This window comes from Macaca nemestrina, chromosome 7 (assembly GCF_043159975.1).
Source record: "Macaca nemestrina isolate mMacNem1 chromosome 7, mMacNem.hap1, whole genome shotgun sequence".
NCBI classification, from domain to species: Eukaryota; Metazoa; Chordata; class Mammalia; order Primates; family Cercopithecidae; genus Macaca; species Macaca nemestrina.
Genome location: NC_092131.1, coordinates 109,279,436 through 109,290,858, shown reverse-complemented (window position 1 = coordinate 109,290,858; position 11,423 = coordinate 109,279,436). Strand labels below are relative to the sequence as shown.

Below are 11,423 nucleotides of genomic sequence, written 5' to 3'. Positions count from 1 at the left end.
GGAAACTTCTTCACCAGGCAGCAGGAAGGAGAAGCGCTGAACAAAGTGGGAAAAGCCCCCTATAAAACCATCAGATCTCATGAGAACTCACTCACTATCACGAGACCAGCATGGGGGACCCGTTCTCATGATCCACCAATTACCTCCACCTGGTCTCTCCCTTGACAGGTGGGGAAAATGGGGATAATTCAAGATGAGATTTGGGTGGAGACACAAAGCCTAATTATATCACACAAGGACCCCCGTCATCCATAACCAAGCCCTACTGTCTCAGTGGCCTCTCTTCCCCACCTCTGCCCTCCGCTCCATCTGAGACTGAGGAAAAGGAGCAGGCTGCTCACCTTGAGTGGTGCCAGGCACCTCAAGCCTCAATTGCCCTGCCTCTCCTCCCTGTAGTTCCACCCCCAAGAGTGTCCTGCCCACTGGGATGTGTCCCCCAAGGCCTTGCCTGAGTCTGGCCCTGCCTCCCTCAGGAGTGTGTGAGCCCCTGGGCCAGGCTGAAGGTCACCTCTGGGGAACTGTGGCAGAGGCAGGAGCCTGGAGAAGAGGACGAGGAGAGGAGGCCCGTGGACAGATGCTGGACCACCAGACCTCTGAGAGGGGCCTGAGCCAGTGCTCACGCCTGGGTCTCAGAGTCCCCTGTAGGACTCCATATGGGGCCAGATGGCAGGATATCACAACAGGGTATAAGTCAGGTGCCAGACCTTGAGTCCGCAGAGGCCCAGACAGCACCAGGGGCTTGCTCAAGACACCACAGAAGGTCCGGCTGCACCAGGGGGAAGGGAAGCCTAGTGTCTGTAGGGAAAAGAAAGAGAGATCAGACTGTTAATGTGTCTATGTAGAAAAGAAAGACATAAGAAACCTCATTTTGATTTATACCCTGAATAATTATTTTGTTTTGAGATGTTAATTTGTAACTTTAGTTTCAACCTTGTGTTTACAGAAACATGTGTCTACAGAAATGTTTACAGAAACATGTGTTAGGGGATCTAGGGCTGTGTAGAATGTGTCTTGTTAACAATATGTTTACAGGCAGTATGTTTGGTAAAAGTTATTGTCATTTTTCATTTTTGATTAACCAGGGGCACAATACACTGCAGAAAGCCGCAGGGACCTCTGCCCAAGAAACTCTGGGTATTGTCCAAGGTTTTTCCCCACTGAGACAGTCTGAGATACGGCCTTGTGGGGAGGGAAAGACCTGACCGTCTTCCAGTCCAACACCCATAAAGGGTCTACGTCGAGGAGGATTAGTAAAAGAGGAAGGCCTCCATCTCTTGTATGCCCCTGGGAACCGAATGCCTCGGTGTAAAACCCGATTGTACATTTGTTTTATTTTGAGATAGGAGAAAACCGCCCTGTGGCTGGAGGTGAGATATACTGGCAGCAATGTTGTTCTGTTACTTTTTACTACACTGAGATGTTTGGGTGGACAGAAGTATAAATCTGGCCTACGTATACATTTAGGCATAGTAAAAAAAATTTTTTTTTACTTTTATATTTATGAATAGCGTGATTTTAACTTTTTATAAATTTGGTTTAGTTTTTTAGTTAAATTGTTATTATAGGCCGGATTAATGGGCCAGATGGATGGGGCCTGTGAACACAAGTGAGTTTAGCCCGTATAATTATAACTGGTTTTGAGGGTCCTAGTTTATAATAGTTTTAAATTTATTGTTTTGTAGTATTGTGGTATTAGTTATACATGTTTCTTAAACTAAGACTTTTGGGTCTTTTGATTTTTTGGGAATTTTGGGGGGGCAAGGTATTTTTTAGGTTTAGATTTTAATGATCTTTGAAAAGAAGAGTTCTGTAAATTATTTGTGGTTTGAGTGACATTTACTTACTATGTGATAAGTAAATTTGTTGGTGGTATTGATAGTAGGTACTTTTACTAACTAATTTTGGGTTGTAGGTATTAAATATTTTGGTGTCTTTAGGCAAATAGGAGGATAATATTTAATGGAAATACTTATTAGTATTATTATATTTTTAGGTTGGGCAGGGCAACGATTATTTGTGGGGCCTGGTACCCATGTATTAACATATATTTTAATAGGATTATTTATGTGACTGTTTGAATTAAGGGTGGGAAATGTACATAGGCTTAGTAAGTATAATTAGTTGTAGTTGTTTTTGTAGACATGGGGAGACTTACTAGTATATTTTTTGAAGTTTGTGTCACTTTTGTGTTTTTTAGGGTTTTTTAGTTAACTGTGTTAGTTTTTTAAATTGTTTTTAAGTTGGTGGCTTTGTTGTTTTGGTGGATGGCGACTTTATTTTTTTTTTATATTATTTTATTGGTGAGTTAATGATGTTTGATTGTGGTGTTTTTATTTTTGTGGAGGTTTTTTTTTTTGTATTTTTAATGGTTTATTGTAGAATTTTAAATGTTTAGTGGGTATTTAAATAGGAAGTTGATTTTTTTTGGTGAAACACAAGTAAAGTTTTTTTTATGTTTTTTTAATTAGTTTTTTTATGTGGGTTTGTTAATTAGTAAAATGTTGTTTTGTAGAAGTAGTGGTCTGATTTTTATAAATGTTTAAAAAATTTAAAGTATAGAGTGTTAGATTAAGTTGTATTTGGGGAGTGTTATACTTTTTATTACTTTTTTGTTTAATTAATTGAGTTTTGAGTGCTTTATTAGTTTTTAAATTATGGTTTGTTTTTTGGGAATTATAAGGGATTTTTGTTGTATGTGTAATTTTTTATTTTATTTATCTGTGTGATATTTATTTGCCATAATGTATTAGGACATAGACTTTTGGAATTAACGTTTGTTTTTTAAGTGGGCAGGTGTAGAATTTGACACTGGGTGTAATGTTGTACAATATTTTTTGTTTGTTTTTATGTGATATTAAATTTATTTTTTAGTTTTGCTGTATTTATATGAGCTAAGGCATGAAGTTTTTGTGTTTTTATGAATGTAGATGATACTAGTAAGTTAGTTTGTTCATTTGTTTTAGTTAAAGGCCTTGGTAAATTAGTATGTGTTTGGATATGAGTAATATAAAAAGGGAATTTTTTTTTACAGTTTGTTGTAACAAATTAAACAGTTGGTTTAACTGATTATTTATATTTGATCAGAGCTGTTTTAACTTTTTTTGTAGTTTGTATTATATATGTAGAATTACATACAATCTTAATAGGCTGATTAAAATTTTGTAATATTGTAATGACAGTAACCAATTTTGTTTTTTGAGTTGAGTTATATTGAATTTTAATGACTTGTTTTTTTTGGTCTGGTGTAAGTCATTTTTTTATTGTTGGAACTATTAGTAAACACATAGTATTTTTTAAAGGTTTATGTTTGGTAATTTTAGGTAAAATTTAAGTAGTCAATTTTAAAAAGTGAAAGATTTTTGTTTTTGGGTAATGATTGCCAATAATTTTTATAAAATTAATAAGACCAATTTGCCATGTACCAGAATTGATAAAGTAATTGCTTCCCAAACCAATTCCACAGGGAACCCATTTTCAAGGTATACCTGTTAATTCCAGAAAGACGCTACTGCCCCATAGAATGCGGTTCCAGAAGTGAAGGTCAACACACCACCCACCCATTTCACACATGCAGCCATCCCTGGGTGGTAGGAGCCCAGGCTGGGGTAGGGAGGGGCAGAGGAGCTGCCAGACTGGCAGGCGCTGGTCAGAAGCAGGGCTCGTCCTGAGGACAGCACCAGCACCCAGGAGGAGCAGACTGAAGGAGCCAGACCCCCTAGGAGGCCACTGCTGTCATCCAGGGGAGAGGGAAGGGGTGGAGCAGGCCTGAGGCAGCCAAGCTGGTGCAGAGCAGATGCCTCCCAGGGAGATTGTGCAAGTGGAAGGAATAGTCAGAACTTGGTGACTGGAAGGCTGTGTGGAGTGTAGGGGAGGGAGGAAGCGAGGACGAGACCAGGTGAGGGTTAGATGGGCAGAGCTCAGATGGAGACTCTGGGCCCCAGGGGAGGAGTGCTCAGAGCCCAGGCTGGGGACCAGTTCCCTCTACGTCCCCTGACCCACAGCTCGTCTCAGGGAGCTAGGCTCAAGCAAACTTCAGCCACCTGGAGTTCCCATGGCGACCACGGGAGAGGAGCCCCAGAGGACCTGGGCAAGCAGGAGGAGGAGAAGTGGGTCAGGGCATTGGGTACTCAAAACCCAACCACCCCTCCCTCAGGATCCAGCAGTGCACCAGGGGGTGGCCAGGAGAGAGGCAGAGCCCTCCTGCTCCTACCCCCAAGCTCCTGTGCCCTAAGTCAGGCCAGAGGGGTCCCAGGTTCCTGCTGCTGTAGTGCCCCAGTGCCACCCCAGGCCCGGGCCTGGGTCCTTTCTACTTCCAGCCGCCCTTCTCCCTCCCTCTGAGAGGAGAGGTGGGGGTGAGTCCCATGACTGTCTCTCCCACTGCCCCCACAGCCACCAGGCTAATTTTAGCCCTGCCATCAGGCTGCAGCTGGGGGCACTGGGTTGGAGAGGGCTGTGTGCCTGCCCAGTTCTGAACGCAGGCCCTGGGGACCCAGGAGGAGACCCAGATGGGTGGCCCTACCCAGACAAACAGCTCAACCAAACAGGCCCTCCTGACACCCCATGCCACCCTGCCTCCCTGTGGGCCTTCTTCCTCCCATGGGGACCCCTCTGGGGCCTCCCGCTGCCTGCCAAGCAACAGCCACACCCTGTCTACTTTTTGGTTAATCCCCACTGCTCTGAGCATTCTCACTACACAAGTTAGTCGTCAGCTCCTCCCGCTCTGCTACTGAGCCGGGCCTTTGTTCCTGTGGTTCTATTCTCTCTGGGATGTTTCCAGCAACCCTGGAACCAACCACGCATTAAAATCCCACCTTGTGGCGCAAGTCAAATATCGCCCCCTCCGTGAAGCATCCCCAACTCCTCAGCCAGAGCTGAGTTCTCCCTTCCCTGTGCACCTCGTGCTCCTTAGAGCCTGGTATTCAGGCATCTGAGGACTCTCTGTCTCCCATATGAGACCCTCAGCTCCTTGAGAACAGGGTCTGAGTCCTGTTCATCTAGTTCCCCCAGAAGTCCAACCTGGTGCTGGGCATACAGCAGGCATTGCTGCAGCCTGGGCAGGGTGGGTGGAGCTGGGGCGAGCGTCGCCTCTGGGCAAGGCTGCTGATGCCATCTCAGTTGCTAATTTGCCCTGTGGTTGAGGCCCCTGCCTGCTTCCCACCCTGATTTAAGGAAAACTGCCTCATCCCCAGGTCCCCATGGCTCCTGGTTGCCCTGCAGAAGGCAATGAGTGTCTGACCCCAGAGGCCAAGCCTGGGACATACAGAACCTCTGGCCTGGTCATAAACGACTCAGGCCGGACTGTCACCCTAGTAACTCGAACCAGGACCTCCCAAGCGATGTAGTTCATTCATGCAGAGGCAGAAGCCAGATCACGCCTCTAGAGCAGCCGGAATGCAGGTCAGGGCCACATGGTGGAACCCCGAGTTATGGGGGAGCAGAACCCCAAGGAAGATGAAGAAGCCTATGAGAAGGGAGGAGAGAGCAGAGGAGACCCTGGGGAGCAGCCAGTGAGGAGAGGCCCCTGTTACCACTGCAGCCAGAGGCCTGGCTGCACACACATGACCCAGAGAACAGATTCGGGGAAGACCATTCCATTTAACTGGCAAGATGGGATGATTCTCGCAGAGGGGAAAAGAGCTTTTCCTGCCACCCAGAGCCAAGGTGGGGCCCCCTCCAGGAAGAAGTGAGGAACAAGGGCTTTAGAGCCTTTATGAGGAGCATCCCAGGAGTTCCAAGATGGCCAGGCTGCCGAGGTGATGGGGGAAGGACTGGGAGGAGGAGGCAGATCCAGAGATTCCCTGAGCTGAAGCGCACAGCCTACACTCACTGCTGTGCTCCTGGAACTGCCACTGAGCTGATGCTGGAACCGCCGAGAGGCACCTCTCATGCAGGTACTGGAGCCTGCCAGCACCTCCTCTTGGAAGAACTGAACCAGGAGCAGCACACAAGGGGGTGTGGAGAATGTGCCCCGCAGACGTCTATCCTGCCGCCCAGATGGCACAGAAGGACCAGTGTGGGGCCCAGAGCCAACAGCAAAGTCACCCGGGGAAGACCCAGAGAATCCCCTGTGGCCTGTGGCCTGTGCCCTCGCACCCGACGCAAGGACTAGGACAGACAGGAGAGCCTGGCGGTGGGGGAGCGGGGGGGGGGGGCGCTGGCGGCTGCAGCACCTCCCACTTCCTGCAGCCGCAGGAGAGTGGCTGGCCAAGGCTGCGGTGGGCCAGGGGTTGGCCTGCAGCTGTCCATCCAGGCACCTGGATGCCCTGACCTGTGGGTGTTTCTGGCAGAACAGGCCTGGAGGGCGGGGCCCGGGCAGACATCACTTACTGTGGGGATGCTGCCTCCTCGGAGAGCCCCTGTTGACAGTGGGGGAGGGAAACATGAGAGAGGCAGGCAAGGAATAGGAGGCGCGGTTCTGCTACCCCCACCTAAGCCTCAGCCCTCTCTCCACGGAGCCCCCCCTCCGCCCCCCTCCGCCCCCCCACCAATGCCACCTGACCCCAGGCCCTGCTCTGTGCAGGGCCCTAGGCCACTCGGCCTGATGTGTTCATGATTCAATGCCTACATCCCACACAAACAGGTTCCACCGCTCAGCCCAGGCAGCAGGTGGCTGTCCAGCCCCTGCCTCCCAGTGCAGGCTCCTGCTCAGGGCAGGGAAGCCCAGCCTCCATTTCCTGGGAAGAGGAGGCTCGGGCACCCTGGAAGGGAGAATGCTCCACATCCCCCAATAGAGGCTGGTGGCTTTCTGCTCTAGGAAGGTGGATGCCCTGAACACAGGGTCCCAACCCAAAGAGAAAGATGCCCCTCAGCATGTGAAGGTGGCAGGGATCAGGGTGCTCAAGTCTGAGCTCCAGCTCTGGGGGGAGAGGCAGGGAGTTGCCTTGGGGCCTCCATTTGTCTACTCTTTGAGAATGAGCACATTCCTTAGATGGTGGAAGGGTCTGGAAAAGCCAGCATAGGGCAAGACCCATGTCCTCTCTGGAGGGTGCCAGAAAGCTGCCTGCCAGCAGGCCATGACTTCCACCCCGGGTCCTGCTGCTTCCCCTCCAGGCTGAGGGCTTTGGGTGTGCTGGGCTGCGGCCAGACTCTTAGAGGCCACCATTGGCCATGTGTCTCTCCTCTCTGGCTTCTGGCCTGCTCCAGAGCAGACCCAGGTCTTGCCCTATGCTGGCTTATCCAGACCCTTCTACCATCCGTATCCCTTGAGTTTCTAAGGGCAGGACCTAGGGTGTCATCTATGCTTCGCAGCCTGGAAGCACCCATGGGCAGGATTGGAATGCCTCTGATTTTATCCAAGTGCACCAGGGCTGGGTACACACCAGGCCTGACACAGATGTAGTTCCGTCCCTCCCAAGCAAGGAGATGCTGGAGGAGGAGAAGGCAGGAGAGGCCCCAAAGGCCTAGGATGGAGCAGGCCTAGGAATGACACCCCCTGCCTTGCCCCACTTCACCCCAGGCGGTGGATCCCAAGGAGCCACTTCTCCAGGAGAAGGGATCCAGATGGCCACTGGCGGTCATAAAGCCACCTGGAAAAGCCTCTTGACAGCCAAGCACAAGTGCCCACACCCCCGCGGGTAGCAGAGCTGGTAAATTATGGCTGAGGGCTGCACACCCTCCCCTCTGTATTTATATCTGCCTTGGTGCCTGAAAATGGATATTTATGCATTTTCAATATTCAGGGCAAACGCTCCATCACTCCGTGCTCACGGCTGCAGCACACAACACCAGCCCCACAGCGACTTCCTCTCTCACCTGCTTTGCCCACTCAGGGCCCCGGAAGGGAGCCCCCCACCCCATCTGCAGGCCCGCATGACTCAGCAGGGAGTAGAGGGAAGAAAAGGACCAGACCAGCCTCTCTGCAGAGCCTCAGGGCCCTCTCAGAGACAGAGCCGGTCCCCCTGCTTAGTAGACCAGCAGCCAAGGCTCGGAGAGGTGGGGTCACACAGCATCCTCTCTAGGCCAGGGTTCCTTGCTCATGCCCCAGGCGAAGTGACTCTCTCCTGACCAGGGAGAGTTGCAGAGCCTGGCTGCCTTTCCGGACCCTCAGACCTTTTTTTGTTTGTGTGGTTCTCTCTAGCATCCTCTCTGTGTGTCTCTGGGTCTGAGTCTCACCATCCCAGCCTCTCTCACATCTTTCTCCATCTCTGGCTTAGTGCCTCCCCATCTCTCTCACTGCCCCCTATCTCCCTATTTCACTCCCACCCCGCCCCACCTCCCCTCTCTCCTGGCTCACATCCTCCCTCCCACTTAGAGCCCCTGTCCTTATCCATCTCTGTCTCCCTGACTTTGTCTGAAGGCTGAGGTCAGGGCAGGGGTGGGAGGAGCTGTCCTGGTGCCCAACAGGGGCCTCCCTGGGCAGCTGTGTCGCCCCCACCCCGGACCTATGATAGGAGAGCCCCCGAGGCCCTAAGCCAATGCAGGCACAGAGCAGAAGTGGGACTGAGGGTGGGAAGTTTGGGGTTGGGGGGCAGGTTTCCACTCAGTGGGAGCAGGTGAAAGACGTGCGCACCCTGTCCCCAGAGCTCTGTGGAGGGGGCACTGCAGGTGGACTTCTGCACCAGTCCCACTACTTGACCTTGAACGGCCTGTCTGGTTCTGAGATTGGGGCTAAGGGATAAGGTCCCTGGGCCTGCCCTAAGCTGAGCAGGTTAATGCCCCTGGGCCCGGGGTCCTTCAGCCTCTTCACTGCCCACACCGGCTCCTCCCCAGTTCACCTTCACCCGCCTGCTGCCCCTCTCCCCTCTCCTCTCCTCTCTCTCTCTCTCATTTCATTCCTTTCTCTCTCCTTTCCTCCCTTTCTCTCTCTGTTGGGAATAAGAAGAATTAATTAAATGTGTCCTCAGCTCTGGTCTCCTCACTTCCTCCAGGGAATTAGCCACTCCCTGCTCCTTGGGCCTTGTTAGATTCCAAGAAAAGAATAAGTGATGTGTGCTCTGTGTGCATGTGCATGTACATGTGCATGTGGGCATCCCTGCACACACAGTGGTATGCCCCGGGCTTGTCTGCAGGTTTGTCGACACGTACTCATGTGTGTACAATTCCATGCACACTCCGGAGTCTGGAGACAGGACTGTATGTTTGTGTGAATACATGCATACATCTCCTGGGGTGCACGTGCGCCTATGTTCCACATGGGTCTCTATACGTGTGCCCTGTGGGGCTTCACACTGAAACTCGCCCCTGTGTATACACGTCTCTGTTGGATCTGTGTGCTTGCACAGCGTGTCTGGGGAGTTGCGCGTGTTACTGTGCAAGTCTCTATGTTGTGTGTGCGCTAGACCTATGTGTGCACCTCTATTAATGCAGTATGTGTGTACATGCATATGAGCGTATCTGTGTGCCAGTGTTTGTGTGTCTGTGTGTTCAGTGTACATGCACCCTTGCCACCCTGCACACACATCTCCTTCCTGGCTCCCTTGAGCTGGCAGCCTTGTCCCCAACAGGAGGCCCATCGTGCCGCATCTCTGGAGTGATGGCAGTGGTGGCAGTGACAGTGTGGGTGGCAGAAGCCTGCAGGTGGGAAGGTGGAGGTGGCGCAGGGGAAGGTGCTTGCTAATGAGGCCACCTTCCTTGCCAGCCTGAGAGCTGGTGCCACTAATGATCTCTTCAGTAAGCAGCTCCCTGGGGAAGGGCTGCTGCCAGAGCCCTGCTCTCTCTCCCCTGGGACTCCCCTTTCCCCTCTTCCCCGAATCCTGAGGTGCTGCAGGAGCCATGAGCACCAGGATAAAGCACAGACAGAGCTGGGGGCCAGTGCATGGTCCCACCAGGACCCAGGAGACCGTCCGCCTGCCCATCAGCCTGCCATTAGGAAGCCCACCTTGCAATGAACTCTGTTAGGGCACAGTCTCCAAAAGGCCTCTGCAAGTCCACATGTGCTTCTGGAGGAAGGGGCCCTGCACACTGCAGACAGGGAGTATGCTTCTGTAAAAGGAGCACTCAACTGGGAGTCAGGCGGGCTGGCCACTAATCCCAGGGCTGTGTGACCTCGGGCAGGCCCTGCACCTCTCTGGACCTTGGTTTTCTTGTCTGTAAAGTGGAGGAAGGCTAGAATGGCTGGTAAATGCTCAGCTCTGTGAGCCAGCTGAACCTGTTTTGTATCACCAGTAAGGAATCACCCATAATGGGGGGAGACTAGAGCCACTCTAAACCTAAAGCAGGATTAGATGGTACACGGAGCTGAGCATTTGCTATTTTAACTTTGTGTTTACTTTCATGGATATATTTCATGTGTATATTTTCACATATATGTGTATATGTATGGGTCTGTGTGAGTGTGTGTGTGCACATGTGTATGTGTACGTGTGTGAGTATTTGACTAGTATATCAGACCCTGATTTCACAAATATGGCTAAAGAAGAGGCTAAATCGCACACTTAAATTTTAAAAGTAAGCTGATTTTTTAAAAATGCTAAGTAGAGTTCCAGTGGCATCTGACTGTGGCAAAAGTCCTGATGAAAGATGACAAATGGCTGCAGCCCTGGCCTGAGGAGTGTCCCTGTCCCCTTCCTGCCTAAGGGACAGTGGATTTGGGTCCCCAGCCTCCCTGGAATGAGGGATACACAGACTGGGCCTCGATCTCCCACTGTGTCCTCACAGCCCCAAGACAGAATGCCATGCGGATTGGCAGGGGACCTCGCTGTGGGGTTGGTGGAGCCGACCTTCCGGGCCACAGGCCCCACAAGATCTCTGAGGTCACAGAGCGTGTCCACAAAGGTGACCTCCAGGGATATATGGGCCAGGGCACAGGAATGGCCCAGGCAGAGGTGGCCTGGGCCTGGGCAGAGGTGGCTCAGGCTGGGCCTGAGGCATCCAGGGGGCTCAGCATTGCATCTCCTTGGAGAGGCCATCTGAGACTGTTGGGCCCATGAAGAGGCTTCTCCCCAGTACCTGCCTGTTCTGCCCAGGAGAGAACAGCCAGTCCCACAGCCGCAAATGTCTCTGTCCTCCAAGAGGCCAGATGTGAATCACACAAATTTACAGCCCGGCCTGGTGTGGGATTTATGAGTCTGCCTCCAGCCGGGGCTGGCAAGGAGTGGCCGCTGTCAGCCCACCATTGGTGCTAACGGATGAGGCTATTCCCTGCAAGACAAACTCCCCTCTGTGGCAGGCAGCAGAGCGAGAAACATGCAGGCTCTAGGGCCAGCCCCATACCTGTCCCAAAGCCAGAGAGCTCATGCCCTCCCTTGGACCTGCCCACGATGGGACATACCACACTCAAAGCCAGAATGGATCTCTGAGGTAGCCCAGAACACACACACACACACACACACACACACACGCATGCACATACGTAAAACAGGATTAGCTGGTACATGGAGCTGAGCATTTGCTATTTTAACTTTGTGTTTACTTTCATGGATATATTTTAAATTTTGAAAGTAAGCTGATTTTTACAAAATGCACACACACAAATGCATGCATGC

The 11,423-nt window shown here is 51.2% G+C and overlaps 1 protein-coding gene across 1 annotated transcript in view; it reads right to left on the bottom strand.

The window, feature by feature from the left end:
* Positions 1–469: 469 nt before the first annotated feature.
* Positions 470–11,423, bottom strand: part of LOC105497490 (elongation factor-like GTPase 1) — an 81,746-nt gene continuing 70,792 nt past the window's right edge. Inside the window, 8 exon segments of the mRNA XM_071099243.1 lie at positions 470–537; positions 705–795; positions 3,558–3,729; positions 5,159–5,211; positions 5,828–6,124; positions 6,178–6,356; positions 9,399–9,510; positions 10,659–10,774. Of these exon segments, the coding sequence (XP_070955344.1) occupies positions 470–537; positions 705–795; positions 3,558–3,729; positions 5,159–5,211; positions 5,828–6,124; positions 6,178–6,356; positions 9,399–9,510; positions 10,659–10,774 (1,088 nt within the window).